Source organism: Thalassophryne amazonica, chromosome 2 (genome assembly GCF_902500255.1).
Source record: "Thalassophryne amazonica chromosome 2, fThaAma1.1, whole genome shotgun sequence".
Taxonomy (NCBI): domain Eukaryota; kingdom Metazoa; phylum Chordata; class Actinopteri; order Batrachoidiformes; family Batrachoididae; genus Thalassophryne; species Thalassophryne amazonica.
Window position 1 is genome coordinate 141,549,541 of NC_047104.1, and position 22,693 is coordinate 141,572,233.

The window sequence follows — 22,693 nt, forward strand, 5'->3', positions numbered from 1 at the left end:
CCGATGCTGAATCACCCTTCGCAAACAGATGTTTCAGTTTTGCAAATAAACATTTATTTGTAAAAACCCACACACAAGTTACAAATCAGAAATTTGTGTTTGTGGATCACAAAGCACGTGTACAAATCAAAGGATATTTGTAAATCACCCTCTGTGCATTTGCAAGCATTAATGAGACAAATTTAACTCCATACTCCAATAATTTAGGTTTCCTAAATATTTATTACGGCCACTCTTAAAACTTCACTTATCTTTATTTATACCTATGTGCAAGTTTACCGAACTTGCAATCATTCTAAGTGATGTGTGTGTGCATTGATACCACATTTTAGAGGAGCACGGGTGACTAAAACATATACCTTGTTATTTATAAAGCAGTTTACTATATATTGTTCATTTCAACAACATTTTGTGGAGCTCCTCCAACTTTTACCACAGCTCCCCCTCAGCCCCCACCCCAACAAAAATTTCCTGTCATTTTACCATTTACACCATTGACCATTGACTACGGATGGAAATGAGCATTTTGCTATAATCTGGCATATTTACATGTAACAATGTTCATTAATATGCATTGTCCCATTTCAAATAAATAAACATACACTATTGTGTAAATACTTCTGAATGAAACCTGAACTACCAGGTAAAATGTTTATGGCAGTGTGTAAACTGTCTTGGGGGAATGTGATTTACACACTGCTGTGAATATTTTTGCTGTTAGTTGAGGTTCTCTTCCAAAATCTTCATGAGAATTTGTAAATTTTCTTACTTTCATGAGTGTTTTTCTCAGCAATTATGCACCCCAGGAACATGCCCTATTTGGGTGAGTTTTCCTGTTTAGGTCCACATTTTCCCAGTTCTTCAAAGACAAATTGCGAACAGTGTTTAAATGATGATAACAAAAAAAATCAGAAATAAAATCTATCAGAAACTAAATGAGAATAGGCACTTTTGGGTGAATTCCAATGTTTTCATTACCAAGTCAATGTTTCCCCCAAATTCAAAATTTCATGAGGAGGAATTGTGAACAATCAAAATGATCTAATTCTAAATCCATCAAGAACTGAAGGAGATGGAGCATTTTAGGCGAGTTTCATTGTTTTCACCACAAACAGTCTATATTTTTCCCAAAATACAAAATTTTTAAATTCTATGAGGAAGAATTGTCAACAATGCTTAAATGAAACAAACAAAACCATCTGACAAAATCCTTCAGGAACTGCAGCAAAGGAGCATTTTGAATGTGTTTCAGTTTTCACCACAAAAGTCTATATTTTCCAAAAAGTTCAAAATTTTGCATAAAAGAATTATGAAAAGATTTGATTAGATGAAGCAACAAAACCAACAGAATCAAAATCCATCAAGAACTGTAATTTCTCCCGGCTCTTTATGTAATTTACTGCCCCTTTCCAAAAACCAAACCATTGTATTCCTCATTTTGGATTTATTAAAGGTCACAATGAAAACCAGACCGGGACCTTCACAGACAATGTCCATCTTGTGAAAAGGCACACGAAGTAGCTTGTGCAACACTTTTGTACAATGTGGGTGTTAACAGTGGGTGTAGTTTAGTCTCACATTTCTAATATTACTGGCTCTCACAGATAGGGGGAGCCCTTCCTCTATCGAAAACTTAGACATAAATGATAGAAGTAACACTTAAATTTCTCAGAACTTCCAAACAAATAACACAAATACTTGATAGCGAACATAAAATAAAGAATTAGCACAGATTTTATCTAACAGAACTGAAGGAGGAGAAACATTTGGAGTCAGTGTCACAATTTCCACCATGAAAAATTCCACATTTTCCTGAAAATTTAAAATGCAAAACATGCACTGTGTACAATTTCTCCAATCACAGCCACATTAGTCTAGAACTTCGTCTGGGTTGTCTGGCTGTCTTGGTGGCTTTCCTCACTCTTCTCCTTCTTGCACAGTCACTCAGTTTTTGAGAACTGTCTACTCCATGCAGATTTACCACAAAGTGCCATACTGTTTGTATTTCATCATAACTGATGTAAATAACATCCAAGTTTTACCATCAGAGAGCCTCGTCCACAACCACCAAAAGACTCCAAGCTGTCATTGATGTTAAAGGGGGTAATACACGGCAGCCTTTCTTCACCTTTGGACGGTGAAGAAAGAGTGTATTAATCGTGAGTCACTGACTCGGGAAAGTGTGCAGCAGTATACTGAGACATCGTATGAGCTTCCAAAAGAAAGCTTTCAAACCATTTTGAAGTAGTAGCAATAACAGACACACTGAGCCCTTATTTAAGAAGGTTAAACTTCATCTTTTTTTAAATCCTAATAATTATGAAATTACTGACTCTGTAGTGTAATGAAAATGGATGTAACTTTTAATTTTTCTGATTATGTTATGAAGTTGTCAATAAAATTTATGTATCACATCAGGTGGCAGTAAAAGACATTTGCAGCAGTAACAGCGCCACCTAGTGTATACTGAAGTATGATGGGAATGACAGATTATAATAAAGTGAGACTGCACGAAATTCAAGGCAAGACTGGAAAGAAAGTGTAATAAAAACATGTTGACATCTGTTTGCAGTAATTAAGAAGCAATGCTTTCACAAAACTATACTGTTTTTATGCTTTTGGGGGGGGGGGGGGGGGGGGGGCCCTGCCTGAGCTCTATTTTCGGCATCAAAACGGGGCCCATAGCACCTGAACCATAATGGCTGGCACAAATGTGATGGCAGATTTAAAAATCATGGAATCATGGCTCAGAAAACATCTTCAGATCATTTTCAGTGACCTACCTTGATGAAATATGGATGAATAAAGCAGTGCTCAGTGACAATGCATTGAATGTTATACATGGAAGCTGGACAGATTCATACTCGCGAGGCGAAAAAATGGCATCTGGCGGAAATTGGTGGTATATCACAGATTGGCGGTTCTAATTAACCGCAAACTGTGGGCAAATAAGGGGATTTGTGAAAGAGACATGATGTGCGTCCATAACTACAGAGGACATGAGAAGATCGAGAGCGTAGAGATGATGAGTGAGGTGAGCAGATCCAGAGAATATTGAGGACAAAAAAATGGAACCCCCACACTTAGTATATAGATTGTGGCCAGCCTAAGGCACACCTGTGCAATAATCATGCTGTCTAATCGGCATCTTGATATGCCACACCTGTGAGGTGGGATGGATTATCTCAGCAAAGAAGATGTGCTCACTAACAGATTTAGACAGATTTATGGACAATATTTGAGAGAAATAGGTCTTTAGTGTAAAATGTTTTAGATCTTTGGGTTCGGCTCAAGAAAGAAAATGGGAGCAAAAACAAAAGTGTTGTGTTTGTATTTTAGTTCAATATATCTGTGGTGAAAATTTTGTCAAAATCCATGCAGTAGTTTTGACGTAATCCTGCTAACAGACCGACAGACAAATAAATACACAAGAGCAGTCAGAGATTTCTGACTTCCGCCAATCTGGATCCGGATCAGCTCCAAAAGTCAATGGAGTCTTCCATGCCCTAATATCTATCTGTGGTGCAAATTTGATGATAATCCGTAGTTTTGATGTAATACTTCAAAGCCTATAAAGTTCAATCCTGAGCCAGAATCCTGATGCGGGTCACCTCCAAAATTCAGTGGAGTTTTCCATGCACTAATCTGTGCTGAAATTCACTTAGGGTACCAAAATAACACTGCATGGAAAAATAAGCATAAAAATGTTCTGCTGGTCAGTATTAAGTTAATTTTACGTTGGGTACAAGTCCAGGCACCTATAACGTACCAATTGGTGAAGTAGTTTTGATGTAATCCTTCAATCCAGAATCCAGATCCAGATCACCTCCAAAATTTAATGGAGTCTTCCTTGGCCTAATATGTACCTGTGGTTTAAATTTCAACAAAATCCATGCAGTAGTTTTGACGTAATCCTGCTACAGACAAATACATTTTTAAAAAACACCAATGATTTTATTACATTCATGGCGGATGTAAAAATTCTATTTAAGTATTTTGTCAAGTCAAGTTTATTTATATAGCACATTTACAACAAGCAAAGCTGCCCCACAGGTACAGAATACAAAATCCAAACACTAATAAATATAATAAAAATTTAATACAGAAGTGCAACTCTGCCGAGGTAATGAGGGCGTGTGCAAAGAGATCAGTCTTCAGGCGCAGCTCAAATATTAAAAGGAAGACTGTTCCACAATTTGGGGGGCAGCTACAGAGAAGGCCGTGTGTCCTCTGGTTTTTAAACGTGTTCTTGGCACGTTTAGAAGCAGCTGATTGGTGGACCTCATCATCCTTAAGGAAGCATAAAAGGACAACAGCTCAGAAAGATAAGGTGGAGCCAAACCATTCAGGCATTTAAAAAACAAGAAAAACATAAACACAACACAATTTTGTGTGTATGTTTTTGCTGAAATCAATCTGTTGACTTTGAGATTAAGGAGGGTGTTTTTTTTTGTTGTTTGTTTTTAAGAAAATGCATAACGACACACTGCCCATTCTCCATGAAATATAGAGTTGCATCTGGTGTAAAACTTGTGCCAAATCAACATGTAGATTTACATCATATCTGCTGTAGTGACTCTGAGCAAAACTTGAGAAGCCAAACTTTTTTTTTCATAAGATCAAATGAAGGGTTATCAGGAGTTGGTAGGTAGAGGTGGGCAGATCGATCCTAATCGATAATATCAATACCAATGCTGGTATTAATATTGAACGATCCTCGTGTAAAAAGGTCGATACTCTAGCTTTTTTTTTCTCTCCTGCACGCACTGACAGCTGCACACGCAGATTCATCAAAGTCTACTCTCTGTCTGTAAGAGCAGCGCTGCGCTGTGTCATACAACACAGAGCAGTGCACCCTCCCCCCTCTGGTCTTTTGTTGTTGCGCCATCACGTGGCTCAGCGGCACCAGCCAACAGCCATGCAGGTAGGCTCAGCCTGGCCCGCCCACTCAGCGCTCTCCTCGAGTCAGCCCTCTACCTCAGGAGATTTTGTTTTAAGTTGTGTTGAGTGATATTTTTTAAACAAAAATGTTGATTGTGATAATAAAGTATTTTGTTGTCACGTACAATGTTTGGCGAAATTCTATCCTAGGTCTTTTGAATCCTTTGGATCTATGAAGCTTAAATATGAAAAAGTATCGGTATCAATATCAGCGATACTGGGCCTGTATTTACTTGGTATTGGATCAATACCAAAATTCCCGGTATTGCCCACCTCAAGTGGTAGGTTTTAGGGTCATGATGTCATCAGAACACGGACTGTCAGCAACCGTCTGTGATTGAGGGGCAACATCAACTGACCTCACAGGGGCACATTTTAAACACAGTCACAAAGATTACATTAGTAACACATGATGCCATCATGGTTTAAAATCCTGCGGGGCAGCAAGGTCCCCCTGCTCAAGCCAGCACATGTCCAGGCCCGTTTGAAGTTCACCAGTGACCATCTGGATGATCCAGAGGAGGCATGGGAGAAGGTCATGTGGTCAGATGAGACCAGAATAGAGCTTTTTGGAATCAACTCCACTTGTCATGTTTAGAGGATGAGAACAACCCCAAGAAAACCATCCCAACTGTGAAGCATGGGGGTGGAAACATCATACTCTGGGGAGGCTCTTCTGCAAAGGAGACAGGACGACTGCACCGTATTGAAGGGAGGATGGATGGGGTCATGTATTGCGAGATTTTGGCAAATAACCTCCTTCCCTCAGTAAGAGCATTGAAGATGGGTCATGGCTGGGTCTTCCAGCATGACAATGACCCCAAACACACAGCCAGGGCAACTAAGGAGGGGCTCCGTAAGAAGCATTTCAAGGTCCTGGAGTGGCCTGGCCAGTCTCCAGACCTGAACTCAATAGAAAATCATTGGAGGGAGCTGAAACTCCAAACCTGAAAGAGCTGGAGAAGATGTGTATGGAGGAGTGGACCAAAATCCCTGCTGCAGTGTGTGCAAACCTGGTGAAAAACTACAGGAAACGTCGGAGCTCTGTAATGGCAGACAAATGTTTCTGTACCAAATGAGATGGTGGGGAGCTTCATTCATTAATGTCGCTAAAATAGACATATTATTTAATGTTGTTGTAAATTACATTGATCATTCAATAAATCTATCAATCTCAAGAATATAGAAGTTTCTCTTCTTGATATTCTCCTTGAATTCTAATGATATTTTCATGTTAATACCTTTAATAAACCCATCTATATGTACTATTAAAGCCTACAATAGTTTGTCATTAACAAATCACGTCAGGCTATTTAAAATACCTTCATCTCAAGACCTTCATACACCCAAGTAATTATGAACTGTGGCTGTATCACATACAATCGACATTATATATTTACATCAGCCTACGTCGATGTTTGGTCCAAGGCTTTGCCTTAAGTATATTAATAATAATAACAACACTAGTGTGTATATGATAACAAGAACCTAAACAATTTACAAATACATTAAGACAATAAATTAACATTACAATATTACAAGGCTAGATTTTATTAATTATTAATTACAGATAGATATTAGGGCATGGAAGGCTGCCACTGCATTTTGGAGGTGATCCAAATCCGGATTGGCAGATGCCAGAAATCTCTGATTGCTCTTGTTTTAATAGAACATATAACCTCAAGTGTAGTTTTGTTGGATACAAACTTTAACATCTGAATAACTTTAATTCTGAAAAGGTGAACCGAAGACCCTTTTAAAAATAAATACCTGAATGGAGCACGTGCTGCTGTCTGTTGGGATGGGCAGCGACAGCATGGTGAATTTCTGCGTGCTGTCCGCCTGGTGGTCACAGTGCATGCAGAGGGTCATGTAGCTCAAATGGCCCTCAAACAGATGTGACACAATTGTGGAATTCCCTGTTGCCTTGGTATTGTTTTCATGCAGGTCCTGCCTTGGCCGGGGTGTTGGGGGGCACACGTGGCATCTCTCAGCCTTGCACAGACATGAACACAGGTTCACTATCAATTAAATGTCATGGTTTTGCACAGAGATAAAAAGTGATGGACGCAGACCTTTTTGAGGTCATCATGGAGCGCGTTGAGGAGGAGGAGCAGCACTTCCTGGGCGTCCTGCTGGGAGTCGTTGTTGAACTGTGGGAAGACGGAGCACAGCACGGACCTGGCCTCCACAGCGGAGCAGCTGGAGCTCTTTCCAAGCCACATGGTCTCCAGCAGGCGGACAAACATCTCAGCCACCTCACACTTACACCTGCATGATGATGAAGTCAAGTCAGATTTATTCATGAAGGATGCTCAAAACTGGAAAGACACTCGAAGAGCACCGCCCTCCATCAAGGTCAGGAGGTCATTCATCTGTGTTACGTGCTTCTACTCTCACTCAAATGGGAACGTGTGTCCAAACGTTTGACCGGTAGTGTACGTCTGAATATAATAAAAGAGATCAAATCTTGGCTTCAGTGTCCTAAGTGCCTTTTGGCAAACTGAAATTTCATGTTATCAGTTTAAGAAAATCCTCTGTTTCACTCCACCAGGGCTGAAGCACACTGCATGTGTTACTGCCGCGTTGCATGTTGACGTTCATTTAGGTGGCCATGCTAACAGATCAAACCTTCCACAACACCAAAATGACGGAAGCATCCCGGACACGTGTCTCATGCCACGGGCCGGTCACCACACACCTCTGGAGCCTATTTTTCTCCACTAAAATAGACAGAAACCTGATCTGTAGATGTCATATTATTGTCAACATTAAGTAATTAACACCTTTTACTGGACTTTCTGTGACTGTGAATGAACTCTGACATGAAAAATATAAAGACATTTAAAAAAACATTTCACTGACTGATAAAAGACTGCTGTCAGGTTACAAGAGGTCAATTCTGCTCTTCACTCTTCCAGACACTCCTCAGATAAATCCACATGGAGCTCTTTGACTCACAATATTTGAATTTGTATGAAACCTGAGAAGTGTCATCACAAAATGTTTTGCATTCATTTTACTACATTGTGCGCTCATTTTGATAAATTGCAAGCTTGTTTCACTAAATTGTGCACCCATTTCAAGAAATTGTGCTCTCATTTTACTATATTGTGTGCTCATTTTGCTAAATTGTGCTCTCATTTTATATATTGCATGCACAATTTACTATATTGTGCACTCATTTTACAAAATTTTACTCTCATTTTACTATACTGTGTGCACAATTTATTATATCGTGTGCTTGTTTTACTAAATTTTGCTCTCATTTTACAATATTGTGTGCACAATTTACTATACTGTGTGCACAGTTTACTATATTGTGCACTTGGTTTTGGTCAATTGTGCATTCATTTTACTATATTGTGTGTGTACAATTTACTATATTGTGCACTCGTTTTACTATAGTGTGAGCACATTTTAGTATAGTGTGTGTTCATTTTAAGCATTGTAAAATGAATGCACAATTTAGTAAAATGATGACAATTTCTAAAACAAGGACAGGCTTTAGTAAAATGAGGGCGCGATTTAGTGAGCAGTTATAGAACATTGTGCACACAATCTACTTAAATGTGACCACAATTTGTAAAATGTGCACACAGTATTGTCTTGACACATGTAAACATGAGCACGTTGCCTACGGTTATCATCACTTACCAACATGAACTGTAATATTACAGATAGCCTGTTTGCAGCCCAAATCTCCATACAATAGCTTGCTACAGCGAACAGTGAGAAAATGTCAGAAATCACTAAATGTTAGCACAAAATATATATTTTGAGAGCTCAATTTAGGTCTATAACAGGGTCATTTTTTGTTAACTCAAGCGCTCAATTAATGGAAAAATGTGCTCAAAAATGATCATGACCAGAAAAAAATTTCACTTTAAGTGACTTTTCCCAGATTCTACAAATTAGAAAAATGAATTAACAAAGAAAAAGCTGATGGTCAGTCTCTGTGCAAATGGCGGCACGCACAGACGCATTCAACAAAACTATTCAATTTATTAATAATATTAGCTCAACCAATAATTTGCAACACTTTTTTTTTTAACCAAAATCGGAGCAACTATATCTTTGGACCCCTGTACAAACTGAAATTGACCTTTCTCACCATTTTTGCTATTTTTTACCCCATAACTCTATAGAATTCAGTCATAGATGGTCCAAACTATACATTTTTGAAATCTTATGATCAGACAAATAATAAGGAATACCTTTCAACATGACTGGAGTGTTTTTAAATTTTGGCCCCTGTGTAATTCTGCTGGCTGCCCATTGAAAATTCAAGTGGACTCTGCTTTTAAGGAGTATTTGAGTCTAAGTAATATTTGTGCCAAATTTGGTGCTTCTATCACCATTTGAAGGATTCCTCTGTAAATATTCTCTTATCTGCTGCACTAAATGTCTGGTCCATGTTTACCTTGCCAGCTCTTTGCGTGTGTCCTGGTGAAGCAGGTGTTCCACAAGGGGCGCTGTGGCACACAGACACTGTAACACAGCATTTAAGTAACAAGAATTCCCAGAGTTGTCCAAACCACACACGCCTGCTTGGCTCCACATGTGCAACCTCATCGTAGAGGTGAAGCCTTGTTTCTCGTTTTCCACAAGCCGGTTAGAGGTGTTGGTGTTTGTCCTGCAAGAACAATGACGAAACATTGAACCTAAACTTTGTGTTGCTGGCGGAAATAACCAAAAACTAGACCTTTAAGCAGAGATGAGGCTTTGACATTTCACGCAATTCTGACTCCTGACAAAGCAGCTGTAATTCTCATTTACTAAAATTTTGTTATTTCTACCTGGTTCTTTTTATGTAAAATTCTGCCCCTTACCAAAAACCAAACCATTGTATTCCTCATTTTGAGTTTATTCAAGGTCACATTAGAAACCAGGCCTGGGACCCTCACAGACAGTGTCCATCTTGTGAAAAGCCCCTAAAATGAGTCATACAACACATTTATACAATGTGGGTGTTAACAGTGGGTGTGGTTTAGTCTCACATTTCTAATGTTACTGGCTCTCACCAACAGGGGGTGGTCTCCCCTGGACACATGATAGAGTAAAACAACATATTTCTCAGACCCTCCAAACAAATAACACAAATAATAGCTAACATAAAACAAAGAATTAGCACAGATATTATCTAACAACTTCTAAAAAAGAGGCCAATAAACATGGTCGTCTTTACACGGTTGATGCTTTGGAGCATCTTCACACGTTTTGTCACTTGATCTAAACATTTTAATCCTGTTTTCTTGAACAGAATCACAGTAGCCAACAGTAACACTCACCTTTTCATAGAAGCATTTGTGACAGATGTCTCTGTGTATACGTTTGTTTGTATGCGTGACAGGATGGGAACAGAGACGTTGTTGTCCACAGCCAACTGAGATGCCAGAGTCCTGGTGAACTGTGTCAGGCTGACGTTCCTGCCGGAGCCCTGGTTCTGCAGTGTGTGGAGCACAAACGTGTTGATGCACATTACGTGTAGTGTCACACAGAAACCTGGGAGAAATAAATCAACGGCTGACCCCCTTAGGTCCGAGAGGGTAAACAGACCGGGTCCAGTCCAGCCCTGCAAGTGGGCTACGAGCTGAGACGACGGGGTATCACGTACAGGGTGCTGCTGGTGTGGAGCGCCTGACGGTGGTGAAGAACACATGGATGATCCCACCTGTTTAGCAGATGGAGCAAAGTGAACTGTGATCCCTGCATCGGAGAAGGAAGACGCGAGTCGGCCCTCTGTCCGGGCCGAGCCGTCGAGCTCAACCAGGTGCCCGGGGATGCAGAAAGGTTTCAGGAGGTGACCGAACACTTGCTCGACTACAGGCTTCCCACTGCTCCTCCAGAGCTGCATTGGACAGTACAGATACATGTTACAGATGAAACCTGAGCTTAGGTCACAGAGCAGGGCGAGATGGAGAGGACAAGGAGCGTGCTGGTAGGACAGACTGTACTTCTTCACAGTCAGGTTCTGTCCAGGTGTGTACAAGCCCCGGTAGCGTCTGACTAAGTGACCACAGAAGGCACCGAGTGCTTCCAACTTATCCCCATCCTCCAGTCGGGATAAAGAGAGAAGGCTGGTCTGGAAACTGTTCCTCTTCAGGACTCCCTGCCACCCATCCAGAGTTAGAGCCAGCTCAGAGTCTAAAGCCCCGACATGTCCAACAGTCAGGCTGCTCTGGAGGATAATGGAGACCCACGTTAATGTCTCGGCATATTGTCCCTCTGGCAGATAGGTGCTGACCTCCCGGTTCTGGCTGTGCGATGGCCGGCCACCTCCTGTCTTCCCAGGAGCAGCAGCTCTCCTGGCCAACTCCCAGACAGCTTCACGGTCCAACACCTCCAACAGAAGCTCTTTGGCTGAATGATACACCGGAGTACTGGGGGCAGACTGAAACCTGGTGACTGGATTCACTTTCTTTGACCTAAAGAGGTTTGGAAAACGCAATCTGTCCCTGTGGGCTTTTCCAAGCCTCTCGTCCACTAGGTGGCACTCATCAGACGTCCAGGAACACTCCTTCACTGACAAAGCCTTGGCCTTCATCCTCGGCTCTTCTCCCAGTTGAAGGAGGAGCCTTAGTGGTCGTTTCTGTCATAAAACAAGTTGCTTAAGCTGAAAGAACAAAGTCACTGAAACAGATGTTCTAGTTTCCATGCAGCCGGTTTGTTCCAAAAAAAGCAAGAAGACGGTCAGTACGCACAGAGAGGTGCTCCTTTAATGCTGCAGGGTGAGTGATTGCATCGATGTGGTGAAACACTCGTGAGGATCAGCTGCAGGTCGACTGTAGCTGCACAACCGTGTCATAGCAACAGATACACACACACACATACGTGTTCACTGCAGTGCAACTCTTTCTGCATCTTCTTTGTCAACATTTGCATTAGAGGAGGAACAAAGTGTGCAAGTTCTCTTTTTGCTTCATGCAAGTTATCATCAGATCTCTTTCGCTCCACTTCATGGGATTACTTTGTTTATTAAGATGACACACACACACACACACACACATACACACACACCCCTCTTTATTTAGTTATCTATCTATAGATGGATTTTGGTGGTGTACGTAAATCCATAAAAGAAATGTGGGCGTGACTGAGGCACTTTTGATTGAGATATAATGCAAAAGGTACACCAAATGGGCTTTTCAATATTAAATTCAATGCCCCACAAAATCCACAGTCCGGATCAGATCCAGATCAAAGTTTGTCAGGTGATACTGAGTGCCAGTCTGTACCTCACTTTCAAATATGAGAGTGATTGGGACATATTTGATTAAGATATAATGTAAAGTATACATTAATGGGGTTTTCAATGTTAATTTTCAAATGGCCACAAAATCTGTCATTTGGATCAGATCTGTATCAAACTGTCAGTCGATAAGGGATACCATCCCACACGACACTCTCAGATATGAAACAAATTAGATTTTTATTTATTTATTTATTTTGATGATTTTTTTTTTTTATTTGTTCAATGTTAAAGATAGGAATTTTTCCAATTTTCCAAGATTTTTCCTAACTTTGACCTTTAACCTATGACCTTGAAAATTTAATCACTTCTTGCCTATCAGGATATGAATCTTCAGTAAAAATGTCATAAAGATTTATGAAAAATTGTGGGCTCCAGGCTGTTCACAAACAAACAAACAAATGGGGCAAAAACATAACCTCCTCCAACTTCATTGGTGGACGTAATAATAATTTAATCAGTTTGAAAAATTTGACCCTCATGTCACAACTTGGTACCCTGTTGTGTGTTGGGGGGTTTGGCTGGACATTTGGGTGCTGTTTTCTTTTCTTTGCTCTCCAGGTGGTATGCAAACTGTTTTTTTCTGTGGAGAAGGTGCTGGCGGAAGAGTCCTTCACCCTCATCAGAACTATTGGCTGCACCTGTGGAGGATGTTCACGTGCAGGCCTAACAACTTGCAGCACCTGTGGATGATGCTCACGTGCAGACTTAAAGACTTTCAGCTGAAGCAGATAATGAGATGGCGTTCTGCATTTAAGCCATGAGTGATTTGAGCAGAATTGCCGGGAACTCGACCTTGTGATGTTCGGTTGTGAGACGCTGAGGACCGCGCCAGGGTTTCACACATCGTGCCTGTGAAGGAGGACGGGTGAGGGACACATGCTGTCAGCACACATCAGAGGTCATTATCGTCTGAATAATCGTTAATAGTAATTTGCCGTTTTGTTACGCAGTATATTTGAACATTGATGAGAACTGTGCAGTTTGCTTCTCACTGCCGTGGCATACGGATTGATGATCCTCCACCTGTTGTGAGAAGCTGCTCATTTACATAAGGCTTAAATTCAGACCTGAATGTGTTGCTGATAGTGTGTGCCTCTGAAGGATATTTTGACTTACCTTCTCCGTCCTTCACAGAGTCAGTTTGTCGTATTCACCTGGGGGGTGTTCGGCGGTGAATCTGAGTCCAGAAGTGCCGGGCTTTGATCCATTTGGGTGCTGGAGAGCGCGCCGTCCTTCACCTTGCCAAGACAGCTGACTATTTATGTTGTACACGGATTATTGCACATGAGGGGGAATAAATTTGTTTCTTGGAACTGCTTTCTGGTTATTTAGCACTGGGCCATTGTCAGATGCTGACAATGAACTGACAAATCTGGATGAACTGTGCACGTAGACGGGAAGACGTTGCATCAGAATTTTGGCTCTCTGTTGGAACTGTTTACACAGAGACTGCTACCTGCTGCTTTGGACTTTGAACTAACAGTCTTTTTCAAGACTTTTTTACTTTTTTTTTACTTTTTCACCGTGCTCCAACGCCTAAAGAAGACCTCTAACGGTCGAAACATCGCGACGGAGCACTTTCATCAGCTAACTTTCATCAGCGTTGGCAAGCTAACTAGCTTGCTAACGCTTTCGTTTTTATTTTATTTTTTAGCACTGTTGTCGTGCGTTACCTGTGCTGCTCCACAGCGTGTCTGGTGGATTTTTATTTTTATTTTAGCACCGTTGTCGTGCGTTCGCTGTTGCCGTGCGTTACCTGTGCTGCTTCATGGCCTGTCTGGTGCCTTAACTAAAGCACTCCTTCTGCTGAATCACCTCTAAATTAGCTACTAGCTCTTAGCTGATTTAGCATGGCGGCTTCTCCTGTCTCTCCCGTACTTTTCTGCTCTGGGTGTGAAATGTTTAGTTATTCCTCGGCCTCCTTTAGCAGTAACGGTACTTGTAATAAGTGCAGCTTATTCGTAGCTTTGGAGGCCAGGCTGGGCGAATTGGAGACTCGGCTCCGCACCGTGGAAAATTCTACAGCTAGCCAGGCCCCTGGCCCACGGTTGCTTAGCCGCCGTTAGTTCCCCCCTGGCAGATCCCGGGCAGTCGGGAAAGCAGGCTGATTGGGTGACTGTGAGGAGGAAGCGTAGCCCTAAACAGAAGCCCCGTGTACACCGTCAACCCGTTCACATCTCTAACCGTTTTTCCCCACTCGAGGATACACTCGCCGAGGATCAAACTCTGGTTATTGGCGACTCTGTTTTGAGAAATGTGAAGTTAGCGACACCAGCAACCATTGTCAATTGTCTTCCGGGGGCCAGAGCAGGCGACATTGAAGGAAATTTGAAATTGCTGGCTAAGGCTAAGTGTAAATTTGGTAAGATTGTAATTCACGTCGGCAGTAATGACACTCGGTTACGCCAATCGGAGGTCACTAAAATTAACATTAAATCGGTGTGTAACTTTGCAAAAACAATGTCGGACTCTGTTGTTTTCTCTGGGCCCCTCCCCAATCGGACCGGGAGTGACATGTTTAGCCGCATGTTCTCCTTGAATTGCTGGCTGTCTGTGGTGTCCAAAAAATGAGGTGGGCTTCATAGATAATTGGCAAAGCTTCTGGGGAAAACCTGGTCTTGTTAGGAGAGACGGCATCCATCCCACTTTGGATGGAGCAGCTCTCATTTCTAGAAATCTGGCCAATTTTCTTGGATCCTCCAAACTGTGACTGTCCAGCGTTGGGACCAGGAGGCAGAGCTGTGGTCTTATACACCTCTCTGCAGCTTCTCTCCCCCTGCCATCCCCTCATTACCCCATCCCCGTAGAGACGGTGCCTGCTCCCAGACCACCAATAACCAGCAAAAATCTATTTAAGCATAAAAATTCAAAAAGAAAAAATAATATAGCACCTTCAACTGCACCACAGACTAAAACAGTTAAATGTGGTCTATTAAACATTAGGTCTCTCTCTTCTAAGTCCCTGTTGGTAAATGATATAATAATTGATCAACGTATTGATTTATTCTGCCTAACAGAAACCTGGTTACAGCAGGATGAATATGTTAGTTTAAATGAGTCAACACCCCCGAGTCACACTAACTGTCAGAATACTCGTAGCACGGGCCGGGGCGGAGGATTAGCAGCAATCTTCCATTCCAGCTTATTAATTAATCAAAAACCTAGACAGAGCTTTAATTCATTTGAAAGCTTGTCTCTTAGTCTTGTCCATCCAAATTGGAAGTCCCAAAAACCAGTTTTATTTGTTATTATCTATCGTCCACCTGGTCGTTACTGTGAGTTTCTCTGTGAATTTTCAGACCTTTTGTCTGACTTAGTGCTTAGCTCAGATAAGATAATTATAGTGGGCGATTTTAACATCCACACAGATGCTGAGAATGACAGCCTCAACACTGCATTTAATCTATTGTTGGACTCTATTGGCTTTGCTCAAAAAGTAAATGAGTCCACCCACCACTTTAATCATATCTTAGATCTTGTTCTGACTTATGGTATGGAAATAGAAGACTTAACAGTATTCCCTGAAAACTCCCTTCTGTCTGATCATTTCTTAATAACATTTACATTTACTCTGATGGACTACCCTGCAGTGGGGAATAAGTTTCATTACACTAGAAGTCTTTCAGAAAGCGCTGTAACTAGGTTTAAGGATATGATTCCTTCTTTATGTTCTCTAATGTCATATACCAACACAGTGCAGAGTAGCTACCTAAACTCTGTAAGTGAGATAGAGTATCTCGTCAATAGTTTTACATCCTCATTGAAGACAACTTTGGATGCTGTAGCTCCTCTGAAAAAGAGAGCTTTAAATCAGAAGTGTCTGACTCCGTGGTATAACTCACAAACTCGTAGCTTAAAGCAGATAACCCATAAGTTGGAGAGGAAATGGCGTCTCACTAATTTAGAAGATCTTCACTTAGCCTGGAAAAAGAGTTTGTTGCTCTATAAAAAAAGCCCTCCGTAAAGCTAGGACATCTTTCTACTCATCACTAATTGAAGAAAATAAGAACAACCCCAGGTTTCTTTTCAGCACTGTAGCCAGGCTGACAAAGAGTCAGAGCTCTATTGAGCTGAGTATTCCATTAACTTTAACTAGTAATGACTTCATGACTTTCTTTGCTAACAAAATTTTGACTATTAGAGAAAAAATTACTCATAACCATCCCAAAGATGTATCGTTATCTTTGGCTGCTTTCAGTGATGCCGGTATTTGGTTAGACTCTTTCTCTCCGATTGTTGTTTTAGAATTCATCATAGTACAGAAACAGCATTAGTGAAGGTTACAAATGATCTTCTTATGGCTTCGGACAGTGGACTTATCTCTGTGCTTGTTCTGTTTTACCTCAGTGCTGCTTTTGATACTGTTGACCATAAAATTTTATTACAGAGATTAGAGCATGTCAAAGGTATTAAAGGCACTGCGCTGCGGTGGTTTGAATCATATTTGTCTAATAGATTACAGTTTGTTCATGTAAATGGGGAATCTTAAAGTTAATTATGGAGTTCCACAAGGTTCTGTGCTAGGACCAATTTTATTCACTTTATACATGCTTCCCTTAGGCAGTATTATTAGACGGTATTGCTTAAATTTTCATTGTTACGCAGATGATACCCAGCTTTATCTATCCATGAAGCCAGAGGACACACACCAATTAGCTAAACTGCAGGATTGTCTTACAGACATAAAGACATGGATGACCTCTAATTTCCTGCTTTTAAACTCAGATAAAACTGAAGTTATTGTACTTGGCCCCACAAATCTTAGAAACATGGTGTCTAACCAGATCTTTACTCTGGATGGCATCTCCCTGACCTCTAGTTTGATCAGAATATGTCATTCAAAGCGCATATTAAACAAATATGTAGGACTGCCTTTTTGCATTTACGCAATATCTCTAAAATCAGAAAGGTCTTGTCTCAGAGTGATGCTGAAAAACTAATTCATGCATTTATTTCCTCTAGGCTGGACTATTGTAATTCATTATTATCAGGTTGTCCTAAAAGTTCCCTAAAAAGCCTTCAGTTAATTCAAAATGCTGCAGCTAGAGTACTGACGGGGACTAGCAGGAGAGAGCATATCTCACCCGTGTTGGCCTCTCTTCATTGGCTTCCTGTTAATTCTAGAATAGAATTTAAAATTCTTCTTTTTACTTATAAGGTTTTGAATAATCAGGTCCCATCTTATCTTAGGGACCTCGTAGTACCATATTACCCCATTAGAGCGCTTCGCTCTCAGACTGCAGGCTTACTTGTAGTTCCTAGGGTTTGTAAGAGTAGAATGGGAGGCAGAGCCTTCAGCTTTCAGGCTCCTCTCCTGTGGAACCAGCTCCCAATTCAGATCAGGGAGACAGATACCCTCTCTACTTTTAAGATTAGGCTTAAAACTTTCCTTTTCGCTAAGGCTTATAGTTAGGGCTGGATCAGGTGACCCTGGACCATCCCTTGGTTATGCTGCTTTAGACGTAGACTGTGGGGGGGTTCCCATGATGCACTGTTTCTTTCTCTTTTTGCTCTGTATGCATCACTCTGCATTTAATCATTAGTGATCGATCTCTGCCCCCCTCCACAGCATGTCTTTTTCCTGGTTCTCTCCCTCAGCCCCAACCAGTCTCAGCAGAAGACTGCCCCTCCCTGAGCCTGGTTCTGCTGGAGGGTTCTTCCTGTTAAAAGGGAGTTTTTCCTTCCCACTGTAGCCAAGTGCTTGCTCACAGGGGGTCGTTTTGACCGTTGGGGTTTTTCATAATTATTGTATGGCCTTGCCTTACAATATAAAGCGCCTTGGGGCAACTGTTTGTTGTGATTTGGCGCTATATAAAAAAAAAGTTGAGTTGAGTTGAGTTGAGATGCTGGTTCGGTTCTCTGACCCGCGTCTGCACATAACAGTACCCTGTCGTAAAGAAATAATCGTTGTGTTTTTCATATCCACATCACTGTCTGTGTTACAGTCTAGAATTTGCACAAAGAGTGCAATGAAAAAGCCTTTTTATTTCACTGCATTAACACATTATGGGTTTGAAGATGGGATGGATTCCTGCAAGAGCTGCAGGGCCCTGAAGGAAACAACATGACTCTGCTACCTGCACTGACAGAAAGTGTAACGCCCTGGTGCTGCACCTTAAACAGTGAATCACTCACTGTGCAGATCAGCTGCTGGTGGTGTCTGACATAACTAGGGTTGGGATGACTAATGAAAATCTTTAGTCGATGAGTTGGGTACCATTATTCACCGACTAGTTGACGACTAAATTTGACATTGAATGAATTAAGCCAATTTTGAATCTTCATGGTGAAACTCAAATGTGACATTTATTTTAACAAATATAAGCATAAAATCACAAACACAAAAAGCAGCATTAGCATGAAGACGATACCTGCCTTCATAGACGAGCCGTTGGAGCTGATCGGTTCACCTGCCAAGATTCACACTGTCTTCACTCAGTGATAGGGCAGAAAATAACTGAAACAATACTTCACATGGTGATACAAGCACCAAATCCAGCACAAATTCTCCTTAGACATTGCTCTTTTGAAAAAAAAAGACGACGGGCAACTTGAATTTTCAATAGGCGGCCACGTTGGGATCAATTGAAGTATTACACAGGAGTTAAAATATAAAAATGCTCCAATCATATTGAAAACTATACCACATTATTTGTCTGATCATAAAGATTCCAAAAAGGTATAGTTTGGACTATCTATGACTGAATGTTATGGAGTTATGGGGTAAAAACTTTAAGAAGGTGACAAAGGTCAATTTCAGTTTGTACAGGGGTCAAAAGTTAAAGTTGCTCCAATTTTAGTAAAAAAAAAAGGTGCAAATTGTTGATTGAGCTACTTGGATTAATAAATGGAATAGTTTTGACTGTGTTGAATGTTTGGTCTCTAAAGTAAAGGTCAAATAATGTTGACGTCCATTGAATTCTATGACATGTGACATATGTTACCCCGTAACGTGATAACTAAGCATGACACATGGTTTTTGAAACCCTATTAACTCAACCAATAATTTGCATCACCTCTGAACAAAATTGGAGTAACTCTAACTTTTGACCCCTGTACAAACTGAAACTGAACTTTGTCACCATTCTTGTTGTTTTTACCCCATAACTCTATAGAATTCAGTCATAGATAGTCCAAACTATACCTTTTTGGAATCTTTACAATCAGACAAATAATGTGGTATCATTTTCAATATGACTGGAGCATTTTTATATTTTGACCCCATGTAATTCTTCAAATGACCGCTACGTGGCCGCCAATTGAAAATTCAAGTGGCCCGTCGGTTTTTTCAAAAGAGTAATATCTAAGGTGTACTTTTGCCAAATTTGGTGCTTGTATCACCATTTGAAGGATTCCTCTGTAAATATTCTGTTATCTGTTGCACTATGAATATACTCAATATAGAGCGCTCCAATGTGTACATCGGAGATGATGAACTGCAGTTAGTTAAAGAATTCAAATATTTGGGAGTGTTGCTGTACTCGACACTCTCCTTTAAAAATCATATTAAAATGATAACTAAAATAATCATATACAATGTGTTTTGTTGTGTGTTGGGGGGTTTGGCTGGGCATTTTGGTGTTCTTTTCTTTTCTTTGCTCTCCAGGTGGTATGCAAACTGATTTATTGTCTGTGGAGAAGGTGCTGGCAGAAGAGTCCTTCACCCTCATCAACGTAATGTGCAGCACCTGTGGATGGTGCTCACGTGCAACCTTAAAGACTTTCAGCTGAAGCAGATAATGAGATGGCGTTCTGCATTTAAGCCATGTGTGATTCAAGCAGAATTGCCGGGAACTCGACCTTGTGATGTTCGTTTGTGAGATGCTGAGGACCGCGCCTGGGTTTGACACATCGTGCCTGTGAAGGAGGACGGGTGAGGGACACATGCTGTCAGCACACATCAGAGGTGATTGATTGTCTGAATAATTGTTAACAGTAACTTGGTATTTTGTTACGCAGTATATTTGAACATTGATGAGAATTGTGCAGCTCACTTCTCACTGCCGTGGCGTGTGGACTGATGACCCTCCACTTGTTGTGAGAAGCTGCTCATTTACATAAAGCTTAAATTCAGACCTGAATGTGTTGCTGATAGTGTGTGCCTTTGAAGGATATTAGTTGTAGCTGCTGACTTACCTCACCTTTTCTATCCTTCGCAGAGTCGGTTTGTCGTGTCCACCTGGGGGGTGTTTGGCGGTGAACGTAGGTCCAGAAGCGCCGGGCTTCGATCCTTTTGGGGCGCTGGAGAGCGTGCCGTCCTTCACTCTGCCAGACTGACGTAGTTTTCGTTTGTACACTTTGTATTGCACAGTAGGGGGAAAAATAAAATTGTTTTGTTATTGGAACCCCTTTCTGGTTGTTTTAGCGCTGGGTTCCATCAGACGCAGGTCCGCTCCTCAACCCGCGTCGACACATAACAGTAGTTCCCGGCCATTCCATAATGGACCCAGCGGCAGAGGCGGTTCCGTTTGCCGAAAGAGTTCAAGAACACTTGGAGAAAATATGGGAGCAATTACAGTATCTCGCAAACCAAATTAAACAAACAGATGTCCGCGTTACGGAGCTTGCAGCGCAAGCCGTTCCGCTTCCTGCTGCTCCAGCTGCGGCACCATCGATACCGGTGCAGATAACTCCGTCACCCAGAGATTCGGCTTCCGAATTGATTAGTTGTCGTCCGGAGCCTTATGCGGGAAACATTGAAGCCTGTGCTCCGTTTTTGATGCAATGTTCTCTGGTTTTTGCTCATACCGTTGCCCAGCGGTTGCTGAATCTCAGGCAGGGGAGGCGGAGTGCGGCGGAATATTCTGTGGATTTCCGAATTTTTTCTGCTCAGTCCGGTTGGAATGCCGCAGCATTAAGCGGAGTGTTTGTGGTTGGTTTAAATGATCCATTAAAAGACGAGCTAGTAGTCCATGACGAACCAAACGATTTAGATGAGCTAATATCTTTGGTGATTCGTCTAGATGATCGGATAAAGGAGCGTGGACGCGAGAGAGGGCGGACATCAGAACGGGTTTTTTCGTCTCGGGGCTTTCCCCGACACAGGTCTGGGCTGCCTCTTCTTCGCCCCACTGAGACTCCTCCGACGGGACCTCTGGCTCCTCTTGCGGATGAGTCCATGCAGCTCGGACGAGCTGAAGTCGCTATATTGCCCCGTCATATAAGCGTCAAGAAAAATTTGGGAGTTTTTCTTTTCTTCCCGGGGTTGGATGGGACGGTCCCCTGGGGAGGTTTTGGGTGGGTTTTATGTTTTTTCTTGTATGTTGGGTTGTATCAGGGACTGTTTTGGGGTTTTTGTTTGAAGCCAGCCGGCCTTCCAGCTGCGGTGCCCTGTCCTGCTGTCTGCGGTGGACCTTGGGGGCGTTACGCTGTCTGCTTCCTGACGAGGACCCTGGAGGGAAATGCTGTTCTCGGGCCTGGTCTGTTCGGTCGCCGGGAGGCTTCCCGTTAAAGGGGGGGTACTGTTGTGTGTTGGGGGGTTTGGCTGGGCATTTTGGTGTTCTTTTCTTTTCTTTGCTCTCCAGGTGGTATGCAAACTGATTTATTGTCTGTGGAGAAGGTGCTGGCAGAAGAGTCCTTCACCCTCATCAACGTAATGTGCAGCACCTGTGGATGGTGCTCACGTGCAACCTTAAAGACTTTCAGCTGAAGCAGAAAATGAGATGGCGTTCTGCATTTAAGCCATGTGTGATTCAAGCAGAATTGCCGGGAACTCGACCTTGTGATGTTCGTTTGTGAGACGCTGAGGACCGTGCCTGGGTTTGACACATCGTGCCTGTGAAGGAGGACGGGTGAGGGACACATGCTGTCAGCACACATTAGAGGTGATTGATTGTCTGAATAATCGTTAACAGTAACTTGGTATTTTGTTACGCAGTATATTTGAACATTGATGAGAATTGTGCAGCTCGCTTCTCACTGCCGTGGCGTGCGGACTGATGATCCTCCACCTGTGAGAAGCTGCTCATTTACATAAAGCTTAAATTCAGACCTGAATGTGTTGCTGATAGTGTGTGCCTTTGAAGGATATTAGTTGTAGCTGCTGACTTACCTCACCTTTTCTATCCTTCGCAGAGTCGGTTTGTCGTGTCCACCTGGGGGGTGTTTGGCGGTGAACGTGGGTCCAGAAGCACCGGGCTCCGATCCTTTTGGGGCGCTGGAGAGTGTGCCGTCCTTCACTCCGCCAGACTGACGCAGTTTTCGTTTGTACACTTTGTATTGCACAGAAGGGGGAAAAATAAAATTGTTTTGTTATTGGAACCCCTTTCTGGTTGTTTTAGCGCTGGGTTCCGTCAGACGCAGGTCCGCTCCTCAACCCGCGTCGACACATAACAGTGTTTAACTTCAACCAAACAAGGAGGTCAATGACAGATCAAGCGGCTATGATGTTCTTGCACTGTATGATTTTTTCTCATGTAGGTTACTGCATAACCAGCTGGTCTCTCACAGGTGTGACAATTTTAAAACCGATTGAAAGGCTTTATAAAAGAGCACTGA

At 41.9% G+C, this 22,693-nt stretch overlaps 1 protein-coding gene across 1 annotated transcript; it reads right to left on the reverse strand.

Moving 5' to 3' along the window:
* Positions 1-5,215: 5,215 nt before the first annotated feature.
* On the reverse strand, positions 5,216-22,288 carry LOC117504333 (putative ubiquitin carboxyl-terminal hydrolase 50). Its single transcript, XM_034163772.1, has 5 exons — positions 22,253-22,288; positions 9,365-9,577; positions 7,017-7,212; positions 6,712-6,936; positions 5,216-5,272 (listed from the first exon to the last, which is right to left on the reverse strand). The coding sequence occupies exons 2-5, from the start codon at positions 9,514-9,516 to the stop codon at positions 5,216-5,218; spliced, it is 630 nt and encodes a 209-aa protein (XP_034019663.1). The 5' UTR covers positions 9,517-9,577; positions 22,253-22,288.
* Between the last annotated feature and the right edge of the window lie 405 nt (positions 22,289-22,693).

Bases quoted from the DNA above. Each gene is read 5' to 3' on its own strand.
- LOC117504333 (XM_034163772.1), bottom strand. From the start codon at position 9,516: ATGAGGTTGCACATGTGGAGCCAAGCAGGCGTGTGTGGTTTGGACAAC. The intron at 7,213-9,364 runs GTAAACATGGAC...ATCATCATGCAG, and splicing joins ACACGCAAAGAGCTGGCAAG to GTGTAAGTGTGAGGTGGCTG. The intron at 5,273-6,711 runs GTATTTATTTTT...CCTCAATCACAG, and splicing joins GCAGCACGTGCTCCATTCAG to ACGGTTGCTGACAGTCCGTG.